The sequence below is a fragment of the Hemicordylus capensis genome, chromosome 2 (genome assembly GCF_027244095.1).
Source record: "Hemicordylus capensis ecotype Gifberg chromosome 2, rHemCap1.1.pri, whole genome shotgun sequence".
NCBI classification, from domain to species: Eukaryota; Metazoa; Chordata; class Lepidosauria; order Squamata; family Cordylidae; genus Hemicordylus; species Hemicordylus capensis.
The window spans coordinates 358,688,584-358,715,676 of NC_069658.1; the positions used below are offsets into that span (position 1 = coordinate 358,688,584).

The 27,093-nt window shown below is 43.3% G+C and overlaps 1 protein-coding gene across 3 annotated transcripts in view; it reads left to right on the forward strand.

Moving 5' to 3' along the window:
- The window catches only part of SH3RF2 (SH3 domain containing ring finger 2), a 120,712-nt gene extending 94,057 nt beyond the window's left edge, over nucleotides 1-26,655 (forward strand). For all 3 annotated transcript variants that reach the window (XM_053303004.1, XM_053303005.1, XM_053303006.1), the window contains exons 6-10: nucleotides 12,641-12,735; nucleotides 15,411-15,581; nucleotides 20,322-20,557; nucleotides 22,964-23,319; nucleotides 24,870-26,655. In XM_053303004.1, the coding sequence (XP_053158979.1) occupies nucleotides 12,641-12,735; nucleotides 15,411-15,581; nucleotides 20,322-20,557; nucleotides 22,964-23,319; nucleotides 24,870-25,175 (1,164 nt within the window). In that variant the 3' untranslated portion in view covers nucleotides 25,176-26,655. The remainder of the gene's footprint in view (nucleotides 1-12,640; nucleotides 12,736-15,410; nucleotides 15,582-20,321; nucleotides 20,558-22,963; nucleotides 23,320-24,869) is intronic.
- The last annotated feature ends 438 nt before the right edge of the window (nucleotides 26,656-27,093 follow it).

Below are 27,093 nucleotides of genomic sequence, written 5' to 3' on the forward strand. Positions count from 1 at the left end.
CTTCCACCATTACAGTTTCTGTCACAAGATTGTTTTGTGTGCGTTCTACCACGAGTAAAAAAATCTAATCCCAAACATAGTCTTAACATTGCTGCTATCCTGCTTCTTGTGCAAAGTACATGGTATAAAAATCTGCTTGGATTTGATAAAGATAGGTGAGTTTCTCGAGATAAAACAGATGCTTCTTCTTTAGCGTTCAACCATGTATTTATTATCAAAGCTGGGTTTTTTTGGCCCTCTGAAAGATACAAAATAGATAAGGTATTCACAAGTATGGGGATTATGGGTGTCAGTTTTCCTTTGAGTCACACTTTCTCCTATTCAATATAAAATAAGGGGATTAGGGTCCATTTATGGATAGGTTAGCTGAAGGACAGCAAACAAGAATAAATGGACAGTTTTCACAATGGGGAAAATAAGAGTGGGGGCCCCTAGAGAACTGTACTGGGACAGGTGCTTTTAAATCTGTTCATAAATGATCTAGAAATGAAGTAAGCAAAGAGGCCAAATCTGCAGATGACCAAACTTTTCAGAATAATGAACTCCAAAATGGATTGTGAGGAGCTCCAAAATGATCTCTCCAAACTGGGTGAATGGGCAACAAAATGGCAATTGTAATTCAATGTAAAGAAGTGTAAAGTGGTGCACATTGGTGCAAAAATATCAGTGTCACATATACACTGATGAACTCTGAGCTTCAGTAACTTACAGGAGAGGTATCTAGGGGTCATGGTGGATAGCTCAATTAAAATGCCACTCTCAGTGCATGGCAGCTGTAAAAAGGGGGGGGGGCAAGTTTCATGCTAGGGGTCATTAGGAAGGTTATTAAAAATAAAACTGCTAATATCAGAATGCCTTATACAAATCTATGGTGCACACACATTTGGAGTACTGGGTACAGTTCTGGTCACCATATCGCAAAAAAAGATATTATGGAGCAGTAAAAGGTGTAGAATATAACAACCAGAATGATCAGGGGGCTAAAGGACCCTCCTTATGGGGAAAGATTATTTTCTAAACTAAGCTTTTTAGTTTAGAAAAAGAGCAGCTATGGGGAGACATGAAAGTGGTTTATAACATGGTGCATGGTGTGCAGAGAGTGGATATAAGTTTTTCTCCATCTCTCACAATAATAGAACCAAGTGTCATCCCATGAAACTGATTGGCAGGAAATTTAGGACAGACAAAAGGTAGTACTCCTTCACTCAGCACATGATCGGTCAGTCAGTCTATGGAATTTGTTGCCACAGAATGTGATGATGGTCACCAGCTTGGATGACTTTAAAAAGAGATTATTCATGGGGGACAAATCTATCAATGGTTACTAGCAATGAGCACTTTCCACTAGGTTCAGAGGCACAATGCCGCTGAATAGTAATTGGAGAGGAGCAATAGCAGGAGAGGGGACATGACTTTGTCTTCTGCTTGGCCACTTAATGTGAAAAACCAGATGCTGGATGAGATAGGCTTTGGGTCTCATTCAGCTGGGCTCTTCTTATATTCTTATACATTCATTCACATCACAATACTTACACACAATACTTATTAGACAGCCCCTGTTCCTTTGTGTCATTCATTTCCCTCTCTCTTACCCACCAACCAGTCAGCCAACTGCCCAATACCTAGAGATAGTTCTGCCTACTCCCTTCCCCATCCCATTCCCCTCCTACCAACATCATATAGCTCAGTCTGCTTCTAGGTCTCGTCTCCTGATAGTGTTGTAAACTTTTGCCCAGTTGAAAAGGTGATGGACATTCCATGACACCTTCAAAGTTGAGGGGTAAGCCACCATGCATCAATAACCCTGACCTTTTCTCATTAAAATGAGAAGCAACTGGAGAGGGGAATCTGAGAGGGAAAGTAGCTGGTGGAGAAAGTGTCAAGTGTGCCCTTTCTCCTGCCATGTTTCCCTCTGTTCAAATTTACAGCTTCCAAAGGTTGCTTTTCTGTTGCTGTTTTTTTGTTTTTGTTTTTTAGAGCAGGACCTCTACATACATTTGCGTGAAATGCGTAGTTTCCCCCAGAGATTATGGTTAAGGAGGGTTAATCTGAGTCAATTAACACCAGTGGCCCTGTAGACATTTGCTAGAGGTTTCAGTGCTACAGCCTGTTTATCTCAGATTTCCTTTTGCCAAGTTTGAGAGGACAAACTAGCAAAAACACTTTTTTCTGCAAATCTATGTGCTTTAACTTGACACTGCATTTGTCTCTCTCAACATCCATAGAAACATTATTAAAAGAAGACTGTGCCTTTGCAAAGATTATAGAGGATATTTTGCTGCACTAATCTTTATTATTAAGGATTTTGTAAACCTTAGGCAACTTACTTTTGGGAACACACACACACCACCACCACCACCTCTTGTATAGGGACAGGGGCAAGGTGGGGGAAGAGTGCAGGCTGTAGCAGCATCATACCAGGGAGGCAAGGGTGGGAGCAGACTACCTCACCAGGGTTTTAAGGGTATGAAAATACCAGGTTTGGGCTATGGAAACCTGAGAGACATTAGCATTGTATTACTTGTACACTGCATGGCATCACCCCTGTAATCAGAATCCATTGTAACAGGCCTGGCTGTGAATAGGTGACTTCCCCCTGCCCATCCTTTCCCATTTTCTAAAGCTTACATTCACAAAACAAACACCTACAGTAATTGCTGAGGCCCTCCATTATCTGCTAAAGGGCAATGTTGGTGGGATCTTTTATGGTGCCATACAACCTGTTTTTCAACTCCATTTCCTAGGAAATTTATATTTGATTTAGCTCCGTCTCAGAGACCCTAACCTGCCTGTGCCTCCCCTGATAAGTTAACTGTACTGTTCAGTGACCATTCTTCTTTTGAGGCAGGCAACCAACATCAGTTATCTGCTAAAAGCTAATAAAAGTACAGGCTGGTTTAGCAGACCATGCTAGCACTGGGATAAATACAGATAAAAAAATAAGTGACATGGATTCTTGAGCTGATGACCCCTGCCTACTGCTTCTGTGCAAATTTTTAAAAATGGAACATTCTGGCTCAGCTAGAGTTTTTTATTCCCTTCCCTGTTTATTAAGAAACATGAGGAAAATAGTGGCCCCACTGTAGTTACAGTGAGAAACAGGCACTTTAGTAGCTGATGCAAATTAGGAGTGGTCTATTTATGTGGGCAATGTAATGTGGGAGCTCAGGGTTCAGAGAGCTCAATCATGGCAATTTCCTAAACCAGAAAGATATCTTTCAGATCACAGAGGTTGACCCTATTCTAGGGTGGCCAACTGACATCTACTATAGAGGACAGTCCTCTTTTTTGGGGAACATGTCCTCTTTCCCCCCATTTTTAGCCTACTTTAGGGGTGTGGAAATAGCACCCCCTGTTCGGTCTGACCCTGGACCCCGGACCGAACACCCCCGAATGTTTGGGGGCTTCATGAGCTTCATTTTGTTAAAAAAACCAAAAAGTTACCTTTTACTCCCCTCGGGGGAGTTCCTAGAGGTGGCAGGGTGAGGGTCCGTGGAGGCTCCCCCTCCCCCCATCAGCCTTCCTCATACCCCCACTTGGCTGGTTTGGCCGCTCTTCAGCTGGTTCAGCCGCTCTTCGGCCAGTTTTTGGCCTTCACCCGGCGGCCATTATGGAGCCTGTGTGCCTGCACACAGCCTGCACAGATGGCCTCTGTGTGGCCCAGGCCACCAGGTGAAGGCCGAAAACCAGCTGAAGAGCAGTCGAACTGACCGAGGGGGATATGAGGAAGGCCAGTGGGGGGAGGGACCTCCATAAACCCGCCCAGCCCCCACCGCCTCCAGGAACTCCCCTGAGGGGAGTAAAAGGCAAATTTAAAAAACAAAAACAAAATGAAGCTTGCGAACACCCCCCCTCCCCCCCAGACCGAACTGAACTGGGTGGGGGGTTCGAGGGGGTGCCGGACCGAACTGGGCCAGCCGGTTCCATGCACATCCCTAGCCTACTTTCCAGTAGGCTTATGAGATCACCCGGCATTCTCCGTGTGTGTGTCCCCCACCATCATCTTCGCAACGCCTGGACCAATATGAATCAAATCAGGTACAGTTGTAGGGACACCTCAATGGCATAGTTTGTGATGATGTCACCCACCCCAATTCAAGATGGTGGAGGCATAAACATTTGAGGTGCAAGTGGGCTAACTTGTGAACCACTTAAGTGGTTTGAACCAAATTTGCTACAGCTGTAGGGACACATAGGGGTGTGACAATGGTGTAGTTTGTGATGATGTCATCTACCCCAATCCAAAATGGCAGACATGTGAACATTTGAGCCATAGGTGGGCTAACTTGTGGACTGTCTAACCGATTTGAACCAAATTAGGTACAGTTGTAGTGAGTGACATACAGGGACATCTCAATAGTGTAGTTTGTGATGATGTTATCCACCCTGATTCAAGGTGGCGCAAACCTAACTGATTTGAACCAAATTTGCTACAGCTGTAGGGGCACATGGGGAAATCTCAATGGTGTAGTTTGTGGTGATTTCACCTACCCCAATCTAAGATGGCAGACGTGTGAAACTTTGAGGCACAAGTGCGCTAACTTGTGGACTGTCTAACTGATTTGAACCAAATTAGGTACAGTTGTAGTGAATGACACACAGGGACACTTCAATGGCGTAGTTTGTGATGATGTCACCCACCCCAATCCAAGCTAGGAGATGCATGAACATTTGAGGCATAAGTGGGTTAACTTGTGAACCGTTTAACTGATTTGAACCAATTTTGCTACAGCTGTATGGACACATAGGGATGTCCCAATGGTGTTGTTTGTGATGATGTCATCCACCCCAACTCAAGATGGCAGATGTGTGAACCCTTGAGGCACAAGAGATCTAACTTGTGGGCCTCGAATTGTACCATATTTAGTCCAGTTGTAGACTTAGTGACAGGAAAGTAGGCAAATTAATTCTTACTAGAACAACTTGTTTGAAAATGTGGACCTGGCCACCATAACGACAATCAAGTCAGGGAATACATCCAATATAAGTATAATGTGTCCAGATTGTTACTTAGTCTGGGATTGGGGCAGGGTGGTGGAAAGGATTAGACAGACATTTTATATTCTGATGCCTGTTTTTCAAGAATTTATACAAATTACTGTCCTCGTTTCATCCTCTGTTATCCTCTTTTTTGGTGATGTGGACCTGCACTTGACCCCATTCACTCATATGGAAGAAAGTAAACATATTTTACATGGGAAGGTGTGCCTAAAGCCCTGTTCATATATACACATATCTCACATGTTTTTGTGAGAATGGCTGAATATACATTCATTTTCAAAGTGAAAGGGTTAGCGTACAGGCTCCCTCAAATACAAGATACAGAGGAAGTATACTACTGTACGCATGTTGAACACATGTGAATAAGTGTACCTGTGAACACTATATACATTGTACATGCATTTAACATAATACACGAATAGGGCTTCCCCTGCTAACTGAGCAGAGGCACCTTTTAAAGTGGTGATTCTCCTTATTTAGCAGGTGGAAAGCAATTGGCCCTATCCATCTCCAACACCCCACCAGTGGCTACTGCTGGTGTCTATCTTATGTTTCTTTTTAAGATTGTGAACATTTTGGGGACAGGGAGTCATTTTATCTATTTATTTGTATCTATGTAAGCTGCATTGGGAACTGTTGAAAAGCGGTATATAAATATTCATCATCTGTTGTAAAATCTGACCCTGATAACCCAAGTTTCTGGATAGGAGTAAGATGTGTCATTCCCACTACAGTTTCACTGCATATTGTCTTTCCCACCTAAGTCAGTAGGATTCATTGGAAATTTAGCCCACCCATATCAACATAGCACCATTCCTAGGTCTCCACAGCTCTAGCCTAGATTTCTCTAGGCTGTGACACTAACGTGTGAGAAAGAGAGAAGAACCCAGAAACTAATTTTAAAATATATTATTCTGACCAACCACATTGTTCATAACCATTCCTCTACATTTTTTCATACCTATTTCCAGAACATTTTCAGAAGGTGAAACACGAAAAGTCCACTAAGTCTAGGCTATGTACAGAAGACCGTTACCTCCAGTTATAACAACATTAAACTCTGTGTGTGTGCGTGTGTGCGCCCGTGTGCCCGTGCGCGTAGAGTCTCTCAGAAGATGAACATTTGAAGTTTAACTGCCTTATACCACGTGACCACTAGATCTCATCTAGCCCAGTCAAAGTAGGCATTATTCTATAGTGATCTTTCTCAGCCAGCCCTGCTACCTAAGATTTTTCAAATGGAGATGCCAGATATGGAACTTGTAGCCTTCTACAGCCAAAGTGTTTGTCCTACCATTGTGATATGGCGTCTCCCCAGCATGAGCTACTACTGCCATTTTTGTGCTCATGCTTACCCAAATGGACTAACAGCAATAAGCACAGGAAGTGATGCAGTTTCTGTGTGGATTTTACAGAACCACCAACAAAAAAACTCAGACAAATGAGTGACAACAATATGTGAAAATGGTAAACTTTGAAGCACCCTTAAATATAATGATATTGTACTCCCCACTGAAAATCAGTACCATATTACCGTACTAGCATTCAAGTAGAAAGCCATCTTGATTATCACTTCAGTGTAAAGCAGTTTCTGCATATTTGTCATAAGTGTCTAAATTCTTTCCAAGCTGTGTATGGCATACTAGAACCTCTATATCTCACAATAGATGATCTTCAATAAGAAGCTATTGAGGGATGCAAGGTGAGAAGTGCTGCCTCTTCCTTTTAGCAGTTGCATAGCTGAATAAGCACTAGAAGTAGAAGAATTCAATATAATGGATGTGTGGGAATTGTGCTGTCTTAACCCATGTCAATTACAAAATACTTTGCAACATAGGAAAATGTGGGCTGCTAAGTATCATGTACTTGCTTGCTGAATCCCATGGCACTTCTTAAGGCATTAGAACTCGACACTTGACATAGGGGTGGGCTGGGAGGATGAAAATCCATTAGAAACAGAGGAGGGAGGACAGGCAGGGCTGCTTTTTTCCCATCACCCTTGGTTGCAATAACCTATCATTGACTGGGGTATACTTTTAAATGTCAAGAGACAGTGGCGAAAGAAGGAAAAGCAGAACAACATGGCATCTGTTCTGGATGAAAAGGCAGTTGTGCTGGTGGGGAATATATAGCTTACCTTTCTTGGAGATTCCTGTTGGAATCCAAAGAGCGGGGCTATTCTCACGCACACCCTAACCCAGGCTAGGGAAACCACTGGCCTGATCCCAGCAGGGCAGCACCATCTAGCCCCACTTGAAGTACTTTTCCACACAATGCATAATCAACATGTGGAATTCTCTGCCACGAGATGTGGTGACAGCAACAACCTGGACGGCTTTAAGAGGGGTTTGGATAACTTCATGGAGGAGAGGTCTATTGACGGCTACTAGTCGGAGGGCTGTAGGTCACCTCCAGCCTCGGCGGCAGGGTGCCTGGGTACCAGTTGCAGGGGAGTAACAGCTGGAGAGAGGGCATGCCTTCAACTCCTGCCTGTGGCTTCCAGTGGCATCTGGTGGGCCACTGTGCAAAACAGGATGCTGGACTAGATGGGCCTTGGGCCTGATCCAGCAGGGCTGTTCTTATGTTCGCTTTGAAGCCCAGCTTTTCCCCACAGACACAGAGACAGGAGCCTTCTTGGGGAATCCCCCAATGCATGTCGTTCAGTGCATTGTGAAATCTCCAGCAGCCAAGACACATTGTCCTGGCTTTCAGAGCTCCATGCTACAGCATGCAGTGTGGATCATCTGGGAGTGTGGTCTGTGTTCCCTACAACAAAACAGTACAGGAGAACCATGTTACTCATGAGGGTTCCATTCCTCAGCTACTACTGTGAGTTACAGAACCACCAGTGATGAGACATTATGGCTATGGGGAAAGAGGGGTTAGGTTCCAAGGTTGAGGGAAAACTAAAAAAAAAATGCCCCAAACAGCCCACAACAGTGAAAAAAACTCACTGTAGCATGCTCTGCAGGTGCCAAGGAGTGCCCAGCAAAGGACAAAATGCCTCCTCAAACCACGAAAAATAGCTGAAAAAATCCAAATTTTTGAAGAAATGAGCCACAAAATGGCTCCCTCATACAAGAAGGAGGACAGAAGTGACCTCCACAGTCACTTCTGACCATCTAGGAACCTTGGGTATGTGAGTTTTAACCCTATCTGATCCATGGATACTGAAAACAGATGTCTGTTAGACACCTCATGGATACATGGAACCGCTTATATCAGTTCCATGAATAATGAAGTTCACCATACTCATCTGGGGGGAAGGTGAGTTTAGACAGCCTTTCCCCCCTACCCACCCACTCACTGCCCTGACTGCTCGGTCATGTGAACAACCTTAACATCTCCTTTCTTCATTTCATTTAAACAATTACATGTCTAACCCTCGTTGTTCCCCATGTCCCCGAAGCTTACTTAAAAAAAATAAAATCCTAAATTCTGTTCAGAATTTCAGCAACATCATGCTTGTGACATTTTTGGGATCTAGGACCTTTGTTCATGATAGTCATGGTGCATATCCCAGTTTCTTTCATGTTCCAGTTGTTTAACATTAGCAGTCACTCTCTAGAGATCATGACACATTTTCACTGCCTCAGTACCAAACATCTCTAGTCCCCAAGTTTGAAAGAACCAAACCTTGCAATTCAAAGACTTCTTCATCCCCTTTACTATACAATACTATCATGTATTGCATAGAAGCAATGAATATGTACTGATGACATTTGGATTGTAAGCTCCTTAAGACAGGTACTTGTCTTATTTTTACTTGTGTCATTCTAAAAAGCACCATACACATTGAAGGGTGATGTAAATAACAATAACAGTAGTAGTTCCACGTCAAGATTAAGCTATCCAGTAGCAACAGTAGAGCTAGCAGACATATCCTGAAATTTCAGACAAAATGTTTTACCCCAAGAAACATCTGGATTAAAACACATAAGAAAAATCACTTTGGCAAACTACTTGTACTATACATAATACAGACAAATGAGATTTTGGTGCTTAAAGGATGATGAGGTCATTCACACAATGACTGCCTTTGCACATAATGGGAAACCCCAGGTCCGTTGGACCCACAGTTTGCCCCCATTCTTCCCATTGTGCTCCAAGACAATCCAATCCGGAGTCTGGGAGACAGCGGGGGAACTGGCTGTGGGGGTTTTCCTTGTCTAATAATGGTCAGCCACAGTAGCCAACTGGATACGGAGAGAGTAAGGAGCTTCATACCCTCAATTCCAGTTAGAAACTGCAGCAGCCTTCAGTTGCCATGATTAGCTATCTTAGGAAAGAAAGGAATCTAAGCTCACAAACATTTAAGAGTCACAGTTCATATAGAATTACACAGAAACACACACACACACACACACACACACACACACACACACAGAGGATGGTGTTCAGAAATCTATTCGCAATCATGCTGCAAAGACTCATTCATTCTCAACAACAGGAAATCAGTCTCTGTTTAGTCCTTCTGGGAAGTAAATGTAGATTGCCTCATAGAATTCCATCACAATTTCAACAACCACCCCCACAGCTTTCAGATTATCTCTGGAGCACTCACACATGAATGCCACATTCATACCGAACACAAAACTGGAGGTCTCTTCTAGGGATGTGCAAAAAATTTCGGGCACAGAACGATCTGTGCCCGAAACTAACAATTTCGGGTGATTCGGGGCCGAACCAAATCACCCTCGATGTCCCCCAAATTTTTTCGGGCACGAGCCGAATCACCCGAATTTCGGGCACAAAAAATTCGGGTGATTCAGTTCATGGTTGATTTTTGACGATTTTTTTAAGTTTTAGTGACTTTGGGGCAGTTCGGGGGCATAGCATGGGATCTGGGCAAAAGGAGTGGGGTGGGGTGGTAGTGCCTAATGGGTGCAGGCTACCACCCCAATTTCAGGGGGATTGGGCAAAGGGCTGATTTTTGGTAAATTTCTGAAATTTTCATGTCTTTGGGGCAGATTGGGGCATATTGGGGCAGAAAGTGGGGCCTGGGGCAGAATAGTGGGGTGGGGTGGTAGTGCCTAATGGGTGCAGGCTACCACCCCAATTTCAGGGGGTTTGGACAAAGGGGTGATTTTTTGAGAATTTTTGAAGTTTTGGTGACTTTGGGGCAGTTTGGGGGCAGAAAGTGGATCTGCCCCAAAAGAGTGGGGTGGAGTGGTAGTGCCTAATGGGTGGAGGCTACCACACCAGTTTCAGGGGGATTGGGCAGAGGGCTGATTTTTTTGTGACTTTGGGGAAGTTTGGGGGCAGAAAGTGGATCTGCCCCCAAAAGAGTGGGGTGGAGTGGTAGTGCCTAATGGGTGGAGGCTACCACACCAATTTCAGGGGGACTGGGCAGAGGGCTGATTTTTTGAGAATTTTTGAAGTTTGGGTGTCTTTGGGACAGATTGGGGGCAGAAAGTGGATCTGCCCCAAAGGAGTGGGGTGGGCTGCTAGATAGTGTCTAATGGGTGGAGGCTACCACCCATCCCCAATTTAAGAGTGATTGGGCAGGGGGTGAATTTTGGTGAATTTATTTTTATGAGGTTTGTCTTCATAAGGTGAAGTGTGCTAAATTGATTACTTCCTCATATTATTCATAGTAAAGGAAAGTGTGAAAAAGTGAAAGTGGGGTCATGAGAGTTGTCTAATTGAAAAAAAATCTCATTTGCTATGATACAATGAGAATTCACACCTCAGAAGTTTTTTCTGAGGTGTGAATTCTCATGACCCCACTTTCACTTTTTAAATTCACCAAAATTCCCCCCTCTGCCCAATCACTCTTAAATTGGGGATGGGTGGTAGCCTCCAGCCATTAGGCACTATCTACCAGCCCACCCCACTCCTTTGGGGCAGATCCACTTTCTGCCCCCAATCTGCCCCAAAGACACCCAAACTTCAAAAATTCTCAAAAAATCAGCCCTCTGCACAATCCCCCTGAAATTGGTGTGGTAGCCTCCACCCATTAGGCACTACCACCCCACCCCACTATTTTGGGGGCAGATCCACTTTCTGCCCCCAAACTTCCCCAAAGTCACCAAAACTTCAAAAATTCTCAAAAAATCAGCCCTTTGTCCAAACCCCCTGAAATTGGGGTGGTAGCCTGCACCCATTAGGCACTACCACCCCACCCCACTATTCTGCCCCAGGCCCCACTTTCTGCCCCAATATGCCCCAATCTGCCCCAAAGACATGAAAATTTCAGAAATTTACCAAAAATCAGCCCTTTGCCCAATCCCCCTGAAATTGGGGTGGTAGCCTGCACCCATTAGGAACTACCACCCCACCCCACTCCTTTTGCCCAAATCCCATGCTATGCCCCCGAACTGCCCCAAAGTCACTAAAACTTTAAAAATTCGCCAAAAATCAGGACTTTGCCCAATCCCCCTGAAATTGGGGTGGTAGACTCTACCCATTGGGCACTACCACCCCATCCCAAAATTTTGCCCCTGGGCCCCTTTTTACCCCCCGAATCGATTCGGATTCGGATTCGGATTAAATCCGAATCCGAACCGAATCAAGGGTGATTCGGGTGACCCAGATTCGGGCACAAAACAGAACGGGGGTGATTCGGCTTGGGTCCGAGCCGAATCACCCGAAAATCCGAATTGCACACCCCTAGTCTCTTCACCTCTGGTTTCATTAACTGTACATCTAAATATGGGCAACCTTAGTTGCATTTAGAAATTCAGATTGACCCATGGTTTCCCTCCCCGAACTCTGTTTTGTACCCTCAGTTTGTAGTGAGTTTTGCTGCTGTTAACTCCAGTTCTGCAGCATTACAGAACTGAACACTGGCACCACAGTTTTCCCCTTAAGCAACCGGAGTTGAGGGAGGAAGCTACTCCCTCACTCCAGCTGCTATTGACTGCAGAGCTTTCCTTCATTGAAGAAGGAAGCCCCGGCAGCCAGTTCCACTTATTCTCTGCAGTCAGTGAGATTGCAAAGATGGAGCTCTCCATTTCATCCAAATGTGGACAGGAGAACTGGGTGGGGGGACCTTGGGTCCTTTGGACCCACAGTGCCGCGTTACATCTGAAGGTGAACTTAGTGTCCATCATATTACAGTTAGTAGTACTCAAGAGACTACTATACCTGATGATCTATAGTCTCACAAGGATAACAGATTTGTACCCCAAGATAGTAACAATAAGTCACATTCAAATCCCATTGGAAATTAGTTAAATGCTTAAGAGCACTTGCTCTAAATGAGATTAAGAGGCAACTAACTTTTGCTGCATTACACCTTAGAAGATGCTGTGCCTTGTGCTTAACCATGACCTCTCCAAGGGGCTATGTGTATGCAGTGATCAATGTTGGTGAAAAGTTAGAACCCTGAGAGATACCACATTTCAAGATTTGAAGGGATGACCCATAAACATCCCTCTTCATCAAAGACGGACAACAAGCAAACCAGTCTAACCTGTTCATTACCACATGAGTGACTAAACTGTTAAAGTTCTCTTTAGAAATATGACCACATGTACAGCCATATGAATCACTTGTACTAATGAGGTAAATGGTTTCTTCCATTTAATAGGATATGCTGCTTTGCTTTGATGACAGGCATATGTGTTCAGGGATATTTCCCTTTGAAGGGAGAATATAATGGAGCTAATTTGAATTCTTTTCTTCTCATTTACAGGTCAGCGCTTCCTATTACTCTTCACCTAGATCCCTGGGGCACTCTACAGCCATTGTTACCCTTCCCCATTTACAACAACACTTATCAGTGAATATGTACGTAAAAAAGAAACCCTTTTTAATTATGTGGGGAGGGCATTTTTCAGGGCCAGAGATGCTGTTTCCTAGCAACCACAGCATAGGCAATTATTTCCTCTGGTCGAGAATAAAGGCTTGGCCAAAGCTCTGAGAAGCAAATGAGAACATCACGTGGGAGGGGGGAAACCAGTCTGGGGCTGCCTTTCCACAGATATTGCATATTGGTGTCCATTCTCTTTAGTAAAAATAGAATAAACCTTCTTTGTAGTGATACATCAGTGAGTTGACCTGCCATTCAGACTGACTTCTGAGCTGTCTACATGAAAACAAAAAAATGTAAATTGTGCAATGGAAAGAGACGGATTACTTTAAAATCAATTAGCAGTTCTCTTAGGCAAATTGTGATCATTTTAAAGTTGTACGGCCTGCAAAACATTCATGGAATTTGTGAGGGGATGGGATTGGGAAGGCTTGCTGGTGTCACATGGGCAGTGGGACTTGGGACCAAGAGAGCAGAGCTGGGTCTTTGTGTGGAATCCACTGCCATTACATGCTGACAGGAATTCTGTGGCATCTGCCAAACTCTACTCTGCACTCAGGCTTCTGTGATCACTTTGTGGGGATGACCACAACTCCTCTTGTTTTGAATTGTGCTCTGCCCATCACCACCATCCAGAGCTAGTTCTGCGTTTCAAGGACACCCTCAGCAGGCCACTACTACCTGCCCTGGCCCTGAGAGAGTCACCCACACCACCACCACCACATGAAGGCTATCAATCAGTCTTTATTACGGTCTAAGACCAGCACAAGTTATAATACAGTGATTCAGTAAAATGAATAGGGCAATCAGATTATGTATTACTAAGATTGAGAGTGATATTACAGTTAAGACTAGGTGAAGTACGCTCTAAAAATACAAAATATTTAAAATATAATCAAAATTATTTAAAATAAAGAAAGCTTGAAGCATCTAATTAAAATAAGTAAGTATCAAGTAAGGCAGCTAACTAAAATTATAAGTATAAAGTAAGGCAGCTAACTAAAATGGATAAAATATATCTCTAAAACCTAAACGCAGTTCTAATAATAATAATGCAATTCTAAAAACAATAAAATACAACTCTAAAACTCTAAGACAATTCACACAGTAAAATACTCCAGGCTAGGGTTAATATAATAGTATCTAAAAGCATAAAATAGGAACTACATAGAATATATATATATATATATATATATATATATATATATATATATATATAAACTATAGAGTGGTGAAGCAAATTAACATTATACAATCTAATAAAATCAAAGATCTGCTGCCAGGGGTATCAGCTGGTGATCAGCCTCTGGGGCGATGGAAAGCATAGAGCATGTGCTCCTTTCATGTTCCTTTTACAAAGACAGTTGGGACAAGCTCATATCCCCCCTGCTTCTTAAATACCCTGGTCACTCTAGACAAGCCTATACCAAGTTGCTGCTTTCAGATGACAATCGGTCCTTCACCTACAATGTTGCCAGGTTCTGTTGGGAAGTGTGCATGAAGGCTACCGTATTTTACGGAGTATAAGACGCACTTTTTTCCTCAAAAAATATCCGCCCAAATTCAGGTGCGTCTTATACTCCGATTCAAAATGGCGGCCGTCGCTGTGCACGCCCACACGTGCCGCGGCAGCCCTTCTTCAAGGCGCCCGCTCCCGCAGTGGGAAGCATCGCTATGGATGGCCCTTCACCCGGGGGGGGGGCGCTGGTCCTGGGCATGCTTGGTTGTCCTTCTGAGCACGCGGTGGAGTTTAGGGCTTGTCGGGAAAGACAGGGGGGGAGGAGGAAGGATAAGCAGGGAGGATTCGCTTCCCACCTCCCTTCCTCTCTCGCTGGGGCCTGCCAGGGCCTGCCGGGAGCGGCCTAGTCAGCCCACCCGCGGCCCCCCTCCCCGGGCTCCCTCCGGTTGCCGCCCCGATGCTGCTGCAGTGAGGGAGGCTGCTGCACCGCCGCCCTCTGAGGGGATGCAGGGCCCGACCCAGAGACGAGCCCATGCAGGCGAGCGCCAGCCTGCAGGAGCCGCCGGAGGCACAAGAGGAGGTGGATAAGGAGGTCCCGGGCGGGCCCCACCGGCAGCCGCGATGAGCAACAACCAGCAGCAGCCACCGCTGCTGCCGCGGGTCACCAACGTGGGCTCACTGCTGCTCACTCCACAAGAGAACAAAAGCCTCTTCAGCTTCCTCGGCAAGAAATGTGTGACAAGCTCAAAAGCTCTGAAAAACTGGATTAAAATTAAGGTGCGTCTTATAGTCCGTAGTGTCTTATAGTCCGTAAAATACGGTATAGGCACAGAGCCCTCAGCTGCCCAATGATGCTGACTCCTGATGCCAACCCTGCTCCCCTCACCCAGTACCTTAGAACATTTCTGAATCTTGAGTTTACTGCTTCAGTAATGTATGTTACTGAATATAATATATTCACTATATGTATATTTGTCTTTTATTCATCTAATTCACTTACCTGAAGCATTTGTTCACTGTGTGACACAAGAGTTGGTTGAAAAGGCCTTAGACAGATGATTACCTTTGCTTTAGCAGAAGTCACAACAGCGGCTCCCAGTGTGGCTTTAAAGCAGACTGTTGTGTCATGTGCTCATTCATGTTGCATTGCCTCTTCGAAGTGCATATAAGGTCTGTTCCCCTGTGTTCCATCAGGTGTGTTGCTCTGCACTCCTACACAGCTCACAATCCAGATGAACTAGAATTGCAGAAAGGAGAAGGCATCCGTGTTTTGGGGAAATATCAAGAAGGCTGGCTGAAAGGAATGTCGCTGGTCACAGGAAAAGTCGGGATCTTCCCCAGCAATTATGTCACTCCGCTTTTCAGGTTTGACTTGTGAATGTTATATAGTGGAAAATATACTTGTGGGTTTAAGAAAAAATCCCTAGTGCAGTGGGCCTTTCCAACATCTTAAATCAGACTTCATTTGGCCCAATATGACTGGATCATGACTAGATGGCAAGGCTGCCCACATACATTTTAGGAGAAACTTGAAAGTTCCTGTCTCCGTCACACATAGGACCTTAAGCTCTGACTCCCTTTTCTGAAGTGGGAAAATGATCACATACTGTGGATTCCTAATAGCCATGGCATGCGCTAATGGCCATGGCTTCCCCTTTTCTCTGGCCTAGGACAAAGATGGGGCCAAGGCTCTTAGAAGTAATCGTGCATGGGGCATATGGGAATGAACGGATAGGTGATATCCCATATCCAGGAGGTACAAGTACACAGTACTCATACCTGAGGTATGGAAGTACATAGCCAGCAGTCATATAGTCTACACAGCTGCCAGAGTGCCATTCCACACACCTAAGGCCAGACCTTCTTGTTGTTCTGGGCTTAAGTTTCGAAAGAATTCCTATTTCTCCTTTTCCCAGTGAGCTGATACTTAAAAAAACAAAACAAAAAACCAAATTCACCATGTCAGCTCTTTGATATCTTCCTTGATGCCTCCCTAACCTTATCACATGTTCCAGGTGGCACTGGTTCAGTGGTGATTAGTGATAATAGCTCAATGGAACCACCATGTTCAGAGGCAAAATACTTCTGCTGGGGTCATTCGAAAGAGGAGGAAGGCTGCTACCTCCATCCCCTGCCTGTAGGCTTCCTGTTGGAATCGGGATGCTGAAACCTCAGTCTTATCTAGCAAGAATCAGCAAATCACTTAAAAATGTTATTTTAGTTTTAAAAAGGATCAAATAAAAGAAGAAATTATTCTCTTTTGAGATACCATGAGTTAAGCTAGAGAGAGGCAGTAGAACTGGTTTCCCATTTAACTGATTCTTTAAAAAGGCAGCAGATGACTCCAATCATTCCTAATCATCTAGAAATACCTATTCTTCAGCAGATTAGACTCCTAAAAAATTCATTGTGGTTGTTGTAGCTCCTGCTAGCACTTATCACATGTTAGACACTGATGGATATGACATTACGGTGAGAGTACTGTGTAAGGATGAATAGTCGAGGGCCTGTGAGGATAACTCCCCAGACCAGCCAACTCTGCTTTCATAGGTAATCATATCAAACTAGCATAGCCCTCTCTCATGGGTACAGCAAAGTGCTGGTCTGAAATAGTTTGAAAGACTGAATGCTGACATAAGAGGTGAGTTGTTGAAGCCAATCCAAGCAGTAAAGAGATGAAAGGTTGATACCCAGGCTGCATTATCAGGTCCAAGATAGGAGAGCGTAATTTTAATGGAGAAATCTATATATCTGTGAAACAAAGTATATCGATATCCCAAGAGAAGCATGGACATTCCACACTGGTCTTTCTACCATATCATGCTGTGATCCACCTTGTTGGTCTTATCCAATCATTGAAAGCTTTCATCTAATGAAAAAGGAGGGTTGTCTGTATTAAATGTAGTATATAAATTCAAATATTGTAGTAAGAAGAAGAAGATGGACAATACAGGTTGCAGACCTACTTTCTTATAGAAGGTACAGCTTGGGATAATTGTCATCATCTCAACTACAACTATAACATTTGAGCAAGCCTAAAACATTGTAACCTTAATAATATAATAAACTGTGATATACCCAAGTGAAGAATTCCAGGTTGCTGTCAGATACATGGAATGGCCTAGTGGAAACCTAATTGTCCATGTTATTGCTTTTACTGAAGACACACTTTTACTCATTTCCTCCCTTGCTTATATTTTATCATGTTAAACTGCTCAGTTTAAATTGGAGACATGGCAGACACTTTGGGACCAGAATTATCCCTTCAGATATCCACTAAACCCCTCACATTAAGGAGAGCTAGTGATTACTCTTCATCTCTCTGGCTCATTTCTCCTTGATATAGCTTCTGATAACACAGTGGCCCCGCCTCATCAATAAGCTGAACAAACAAACAATCAAAAACATTGCCCAGAGACATCCCAAGCAGCTTCATAAAGTACCTCAGTCATGAACACCAATTTTAAGGCCTGCTATTGTGTATCCTCCTTTGAAAATCTTCTCATAATAAATTGATGCCTTGGTTATTTTGATGAATCACTGCCCCATTATTAAATCATAAATCATTTTTCAAAGTGTAGAACTGCCATGGGAAGAAGAGAAATAAAGTTAGAAGTTGCTGCCTTTCTCCTCTCTCAGAGGAGTTGGCACAGAGACTTCTCCATGACTCTGATTCCGAGCAAATTAGGAGCACTTAGGAGGGTTACTTAAGCACCCCATTCATGTGGAAGACTGATGGCCTTCTCTGCAATTTAACGGATTTAGGTGAAAGAGCTATGTTGCCTTGTCAGAGAAAGCAGATGAGGAAAGAAATAATCAGAAGTGACAGTAACTCACTACGAGTTAAAAACAAAACAAAACACCCTGCAGCTGGGGAAATGGAATCACAAGGACCAGTGAGTACAAAAACTCCTTCAGATCTTTTCTTCAGGATCACTGCTCTCCTTGGTGTCCCATCAAGAAGTCCATCTGAGTTTAAAAGCCCCTTTCCCTCTACCACCCTGCCTCCTGTCAGCTGTTCAGGCAATTCAGGAGAATCAGTAGGACACAACCCATTGCATTTGCCTCTTGAGCAGAACTGGTTGCTTTTTTCACCACCATGAGATTTTAACAGTAAAAAGAAGATGAAGATGAATGCAAAGAAGAGCAGCAGTTTATAAAATGAAGCACACCAAGCCTGATTTGCTCCTTAGTGGTGCTCTCTTCCTCGGACAAATAAATTGCTGTACAATAGCTTCGATGCAATCTACAAGAGTTCACATTTTATCTGCTTCCCTGCTGCCTTATGTGCTAGTAGATGTAATAAATTCTACAGCTGTTTCCCTGCTCACTTCTCTATACAAACTAGAAAACATGACATTATCTCAATATCTTCACACATACTAGTTAGCATCACTATAGTCCCCTCATCCTGATTTTTAATTCCAGGGTGCTTCTGAATTATTTGCAGGTATAAACATCCTTGTTGCACTATTATCTCCCCATTTCCTCCCCTTTTATCTGGAACTTCCTGCCCTCAGGTAAATCCCTCACAATATGAGAAAAGCGCAAAGGAGGAGACAGCCCAACCCCACATCTCCATTCTAGTTGTCACCTCATTCCTGTCAGTCATCCAGCCGAGTAGCCCTGTTTCTTTCGTAACTGTGCGTCCACCTTGACACTGTACTAACCACAGATTGTAAACATGCAGCAAGCATGCAGAGCAACAAGAAACATTTCAACTAGTTTAGAGCATGGGTGCCCAAGCATTTTTAACAAGTATATACCTTCTGTTGCAGACTTTCAACATGTTGTGTGTATGTAGACTAGCTAAAGGTAAAGTGTGCCGTCAAGTCAATTTCGACTCCTGGCGCCCACAGAGCCCTGTGGTTTTCTTTAGTAGAATACAGGAGGGGTTTTCCCACATTGCCTCCGCCTTCACAGTATGAGATGATGCCTTTCAGCATCTTCCTATATCACTGCTGCCCGATATAATAGTACCAGTGGAGATTCAAACCAGCAACCTTCTGCTTGTTAGTCAAGCATTTCCCCACTGTGCCACTTAAGGTGACTTTAATGAGAGTACTCAATGATAATTTTCTGAAGGCTAACAGTCAGCGTGAGAGCAGGGGTACACTGAACTTCAGCATGTTGCCACCCAATCAGGAGCAGAGGAGGGGGCCCCCACCTCCCTCCCCTTCTGCAGCAGACAAATCGCTGAGCGCACATCAGCTTCAAGCTTGTAATATGTTCTCATATGGGGAACAAATAGAATGGCTGCAGTGTGCGGTGGCAGGAAGGTTCTGAGTACCCCCTGGGAGCTCTGCAAGTAGTGTACCCTAGGGGTATTAAGACTCCCTGTTTGGAGCCCTGGTCTGGAGGGCCAACAGAGCCAAGGACACTAGTATTGGGCAGCATAGCATTAACAATGGCAGACAAAAACCAGCTATGGAATCCTCCCCCCACCTCACAACATCTGGTGATTCACTCAAAAGAATTGGATTGGCAGTCATGTAAAATACTGGCAGCTTTCCCACACAAACTGAATTTGCTCACCCCACAAGGACATTTGTGTTGTTGATTTGAGCCAGAGTGGTAAGTGATTGTGGGGGGTGTCCTTTCACTTTAACATTCTGCTTTGTTAAACAAAACAAAACCTTTTGTGGTTATGTGCAATTAACATGATAAGATCAAATTGCATGGCTTGCCCATTCAAACATGATGTTGGTAGCATTTTTTGTTTAGGTGGGAACACAAGACTATTGTGGAATTCCAGCATAGCTATGGTGCAAAGAATTCTGAAGTAATGAGTGAGAAAGGTCAATTCAATTGCTAAATGTGTGGGACAGGGGCAGAATACAAGAGTGGTTTGACAGTATGTGTTACTTCTGGTTGTGCAACATGGAAAGGAAAGGTTGTGCAACAGTATGCAAGGATTCCAAGATATTTTATTTGAGAATGTCCAGATGCTTGCTAATCTGATTCTACACTTTGCCCTTCATTTTCTAATTAGACAACAAAAATCCTGAATCTGAATTGTGCAGCTGCATTTGCTCTCTAATTATCTAAAATTAGATTCTCTCCCCTTCCCTCCCTCTCTTGCATTTGCTTCTCCCAAACAACCAGGAAGTCCTCAAGCTTCCCTGATTCGAGAATGCCTTCCCTCTATGCGACTTGGACATTATCCACTTCCTCACTTTCATCACAGGGAAGCATTTCCGAGAACGGCCCGCGGCAAAGCAGACCTTTGAAATCTGCCTTCATGCCGACATCGTTAGCCTCACCTGCAAGGCACCTCTCCGTGCCAAGTGTCTCAGGGCAAACAGCATCACAGAGGAGAGGACGTGGCAGCAATAGGAAGAGTAAGTCCTGTGAAAGAGACCTGTGAACCTGTTCTCAAGTGGCAAAAAGACGACTAGAAGCCTTTAATTAGCACACTGAAACTCTTGGCTGATGCAATAAACATAAATGCTAGGCTAAGCCTCCCGAGGAGCTGTGGACTTGATTGCATTCATACAGCTGGATCAGAACGTTTGCACTGCCAAAGGCATGAATGTACTAGCAAGGGCCTTGGAGAATCCAAAAACTTGCAGGAGGATTAATTGTTCAGGCATTATCTGGAGATGGATTCTTGTGAGCAGATAAATCCAAATTAAAACTCCTATGGCTCACTGGAATACTCAGAGTTTAAATTTAAATTCAAATTCATTCTTCCCACATTAAGTTCAACTGATTGTAGTGATAAAGCAGAAGCTTTGCCAATAACTTTACACATTTACAGTGTATTTATTGGAGGTTCACACCCAGGACCTCATCAGGGCACTGTGCATTCTGGAGGGATATCCAAAATGTTAATTGTCACAGAGCTAGATTATAGCACACAACAGAGTTTAGATTACAACAATAACTTATTTATATAGCATTATCTTTGTATATATGGTACTTTATAGAATAACAGAGGCAAAAAAGACAAATCTAAATTTCAACACAGGAGGAAACAGAGGGTAGAAAAGAGGAATGCAAAGTTAATGGTGTGAATTTGAAAAAACACAGTTATACATATTTAAATACACTAATTTAAAGTTCATATTACCATTTCCATCTACATGAGCTTTAAATTAGTATTTTTAATTATTCTGTTCCATGTTTAATATATTCATGTTAATTTTTATATTTACTATTCCTATATTTTTTATATGGCCTCCTGATGAAGAGCATCAGCTCGAAACTCACTGGGGGTTCTTAAATATTCTCCTGCTACAAGCCACCTAATGGTGCAGCAGGGAAATGGCTTGACTACCAAGCCAGAGGTTGTGGGTTCAAATCCCCGCTGGTATGTTTCCCAGACTATGGGAAACACGTATATCAGGCGGCAGCGATATAGGAAGATGCTGAAAGGCATCATCTCATACTGTGTGGGAGGAAGCAATGGTAAACCCTTCCTGCATTCTACCAAAGACAACCACAGGGCTCTGTAGTCACCAGGAATTGACAATTACTCGACAGCACACTTTACCTTTAATTTACAAGCAACTGCTCATCTGCACATTTTTTGTTTTGAACTTGTTGATCTTGTTGTTTTCTCCCTTTTGTGGGGGGCTGATTTTTTGATGCTGCCCCACTTTCCTATGTGTCTGTCTTTCTTTTCTTTTATAGCTACTTGTCTTTAGAAGCCTCTTATTCAGCCCTCTCTATCTTGACTCTTCGTCTGTCTGACTTTACTCAGTCTCATTATGTTTTAAATAGCAGGGCTATGCATCACATTGAACCAAAAATCAGGTCTGGAGCATTACAAGCCCTATCAGAACATTTTTCACCAGAAACAATTCTGATGAAAAGTGCCTCCAATATAAGTAAGCCAGGGACACTCAAACTTGGGTCCCCGGATGCTGTTGGACCACAACCCCCATCATCCCCAGCTACACTGGCCTTTAGGTGTTATGGCTGGAGATTATGGGAGTTGTAGTCCAACAGCATCTGGGGACCTGGGTTTGAGAACCCCTGCGGAAAGCTATCTGTTATCATTCCACATCGTATTGGTATGGCATGGAATAGGATCAGAGGGTGAGGGTTGGGCTTACCTGTATTGAAGAGCCAGTTCCTCTGGTCCATATAGCCCACTCTTGTTTACTCTAACTGGCAGTGACTCTCTGCATTGACAAAGGACTTTCCCAGACCTGCTACCTGAGAACCTTCTAACTGGAGGTACCAGGGATTGAGTTTAGGACCTTCTGCCTAAAAATGCATCCTCGGCCACTGTGTTATAGCTCCCTTGCTATTTTCTGTCAACCCCTAAAGTGTTAGGAATAGGAACATAGGAAGTCGCCATATACTGAATCAGACCCTTGGTCCATCTAGCTCAGTATTGTCTACCCAGACTGGCAGCGGCTTCTCCAAGGTTGCAGGCAGGAGTCTTTCTCAGCCCTGACTTGGAGAAGCCAGGGAGGGAACATGAAACCTTCTGCTCTTCCCAGAGCGGCTTCATCCCCTGAGGGGAATATCTTACTGTGCTCACATTTCTAGTCTCCCATTCATATGCAACCAGGGCAGACCCTGCTTAGCTAAGGGGACAAGTCATGCTTGCTACCACAAGACCAGCTCTCCTCTCCTAATATATGGATGGTGCCAATAAGCATCAGGGCTAGAATTCAGCTACGCACTGCCATTCAGCAATATTCTCCCATACTTTTTAATATAAATATTCAGCAGTTCATTGCTAAGTGTTTATCATCTGAAGGCTCATCTCATCTTGAATTCTGTCTCTCCAGATGGATCTTTACAGAAACCTGTGCAGCCAGGAGCTCTTATTCCATTCATCAGTTCCCTTAGGCGCACTTCTGCCACCCAACTGCGACCCCAGCAATCTCCAATATATCAACAGATCTCCAGTCTGCCCCGAGGAGTTGATGCAGCTGACATAGGAAGCAGGCTGAATTCTTCCCATGATTCTTCATTAGTGCTAGTGCCCCAGAGTGGAAGCAGCAGAGCTCCTTCTGTGTGTAGTTCAATAATGTTGGACACCAAAGAATTACCATCAAAAAGCGAGTTGAGTCAAAAGCCACCATCATCTGCTCCACCCTCCATTCTGGTGAAGCCAGACACTTCCAGAAACACCACTGAGAAGGTAACTATTGGGTCCATTTGTACTATATTGAGGTAGTTTTACATTTCATGTTTCATTATTTGAGAAAGCCTTGAAAGTAACTTATTAGAACTACAGTTTAATCAGGATCACAGCCAACTTAAAATTTTCTGGTTGAGTCTCCTGGTTGAGTTGATGGGGAAGGTATTCACTAAATAATGCTCGGGATGTTTTGAAAGTTTAGAGTCTCCATCAGGCCTTGTCTGCATCACTCATGGTTTCTCAAGGAACATTTCCCAATTGTGAGTTACAACATGGTGGCTTCTCATTAGCACGTCATCATTAGATATGCACAAGTAATGTTCTGTGCATATACACATACCAAGATGTTTCCTTACTTCCTCCTGTTCTCTAAGAAAAATACATATATCACAATGTTTCCTTACCTCCCTCTGCTCTCTAGGAAAACACAAAAAAGATCATCCAGGAATCACTGGGCACATGGTTTGTAGATTAGAATGAAACTATGAGAGAAGTGGAAACAATTTATCATTTGCACAGGTTGTCCAGCAGCTGATCAGGGTAGCACATGTAGAAGTTCTCTTTATTCCTGAAAGTCAGGCTCTGCATAGATCTTATGCGAATTCAAAGGGAACTAGAAGAACGCCTGTAGAGGGACATCACAGAAGCAAAATGGTAATAAATAGGAAGTATTCATATAGCATTTTTGAGTGTTCAAACATACTTGATATACATGATCTCAATCATGGTTGCAACAACCTTGCTAGTATTCATATTTGAAAGATGATGTGGAGCTAAAGCAAATGGGTGGCAACTTATCTAAGATAGAGATAAGAACTGAACTGGAGACTTCCTGGTGACAGTGCAGTCTTCTAGCCACTAGGACACTACACAAAATAGGTGTTTCTATCAACTGTTAATATTCTAGAGTGGTCAAATGCTTCAAGAACCTGATTGTCTCTCTGAATATTCTAAACTAAACTGCTACTTGATTTTATAGTAGATGATCACCTCAGATTTACCCATCTATATAGGCAGGGGCATAGCTAGGGGAGAGGGGGCTGGGCCCGTGTTCCTCCCTCTCCCTGGTGGCCCTTTAGAGTTAGGGAGATAATGAAGAAAATAGGGAGGAGTGGAGCTGGGGGCCCTGGGTTCTTTGAACCCATCAGCTCAATTATACTACACTCCTGTATAAAAGATATATGGTCTATCAGAACTGAGGGGAGAAGCTAGGCAATTCTGGACCATGTTAGCTGTATAACCTTATTATGCCATGTACTTTATAGAAATTTTGATCTGAGATTAATAATTTCTATAAAACAAAGTTGTACTGGATTCAGCCAGAATGACTGTTATGCTAATGTCTCTTTCAAAGGTTTGAGCAAATGTGCCACTCCCTCAGCTTCATTGACAATTCTTTCTGGGAGGGCAAGGCAAAGTGGTTTGCCTTCTAGTACATTACTGAGAAAGTTCTAAAACTGAATTTACTTTGTTTTGTCAGCACACAACAAAGACAATGCTGCTGGCATCTTCCAGGAATGAAATAACTCCTGGTCTCTATTCTGTTTCAGCCAGTGAAAACAGTGAGATTTCAGAACTACAGCCCACCACCACCCTCCAAGAGACATAGCTCTCTACCTTCACCAAATCTATTCACTGGCAAATCTGAGCAAGGAGGAGGAGTTCTAGAAGCAATGCAGCCAGAAACAAACAAGGGCCTCGAAATGCCAGCCCTCTATTCCCACCGTATTATCTCCAGTCCGGTTCATCAAAGAAGAATGCCACATCCCAAGACCTCATCACTGGACCTCTCTAGCCATCCAGGGCATCTGACCTTTCCTACAAAAAAGAATTATAACAGCATATCTGAGAACTGAAAAGGTTAATCCTATTTAATAGGATTTCACTTTGGAAATGTGCTCTTATTCTTTGTTAGGGGTGGGGAGGAACCCACCTCCACAAGATATGCCATAGATCTCAGGTTCAATCTGCCAATATCTTTTACAAATCTAAATCTCTCAGAAGAACTAAGCCTCTTTTAGGAACCTACATTACTGCTGATTATTGCTGGATGCTACTTATTGCATATTGTATGAAAGGGTCTTGCTCTGTGTGACTTTGACCTATAGCTCAGTAGCAAGTACAGGTCATGGGCATACAGTTCTCTCCAGATGCAGATCACCACAGTGGCAGTGTAACATTTACTCAATTGCCACAGATAGATACAGATATGATCAAGAGATCGTGTGTATGGAGGAATATTCAAAAGCCACATTGTTCTACTAAGCTGTAGCATTGTGCAATACTGTTGGAAATGAAATAGCAAACTACCTTTTTTCTGATTTGCTTTGGTCTTCTCTGTACCATGCAATTCCTCAGTGGATGAAACTGCACCTTATCTTCCCTGTCTCTCTGGCTGAGTTTTTAAATGCCTCTTATTTGTCTAACTTCTCAGTTTTTATTTAAAGACTTTGGAGTTAATTTATATTATGATTTGAAATTTATTTTTAGAAATATAAAATGTTTCCCAATCTCAGATATAATTAAGGTTGAAAGTGAAATACAGCCTATCCACCCGGGTGTCCTCCAACATTCATTTTGGAGCCTGCTTCCATAGATCAGCTGATTGATATAATTATACTGAGCAGGTCTCCAAGTTTGTCTAGTAGCCTTCTGATTCAACAGCAACATGAATTCCTGTTGTTGTTGTTTTTAAAGAATATACTGTATACTAAGAAAGGAGAAGCTCATGCCCCAACGTTATGAGTTGCATTACCTTCATGAAATAGTCAACATACTTTAAAAATCTCACAGCCTAATACTATGACCTTATGCAGACTTAATAGGACTTGCTTCCAAGGAAACAAGAATACCAGTGGGCTGCAGATTAGATTTACATGTAAGCTTTTTCAGTTAATTTTGAGGCGGAGGCCTACTGTATTGTGGACAGCTTCCACAATAGACGCTTCCCCCTCACATAATGTCTAATCACTGTTCTGCCCTGAGTCCCCTTGTGGCCAGCAGCCTGGCCACAGAAGGAGAAGTCAGTGCCACCCTGCAGAAGGCCTTTGCTTTCCCCCACCCCCATCTTCAGTAGCACTCATTCACACACAAGCTTGCTAACTCCCAACCTCTCTTGTTCTCCCTGGCTACCTAGCCTCAGCAATAAGCAGAATCAAAATGCCATATCATATTAACCTGGCTGTGACTGATGTTTAGAATAGTGCTATATGGTAGAGCTTTGTTTATTTTGTTTCCATTGCTAGTTCAAAGGCCATGCATTCTAGCCAAAGTAAGGGAGCATGAGATTTTGTGATGGCTCCTGCTGTGTCATTTCAATAAAGGCTGGGAGCTAAATTTCTTGGATTATTGCACAGAACCAATGAAACTGACACAATGGCTGGCTGTGTAGCTCAAAGACAACATTTTGACAATATCTGAGGGGAAATGTTTCATTTGGAGTGGAGAACAAGTGAAGGACAGAACCACCTACTAGCCTGAACTAACCACCTTTTCATTGTGTTCGTAACAAAATACAATGCCATTCACTCTTTCCGATTTACCTGACATTGGAAGTCCAAATGTACCCTTCTATTATATACAAAGCTCTTTTCAGGCCGTTCTAGAGCTGCGCTATCAGATTCCTCCATGTTAATTTTGCAAAGTCAAGTATGCTGAAATATTTTCAGTGCATACAGGACAGAAGTAGGAGTTTACCAGGTAATTAGCACACTTACAGTATAAGGTAGCCATGGCACAAGACACAGAGTAAAATAATGCATTAGACCAGGCATC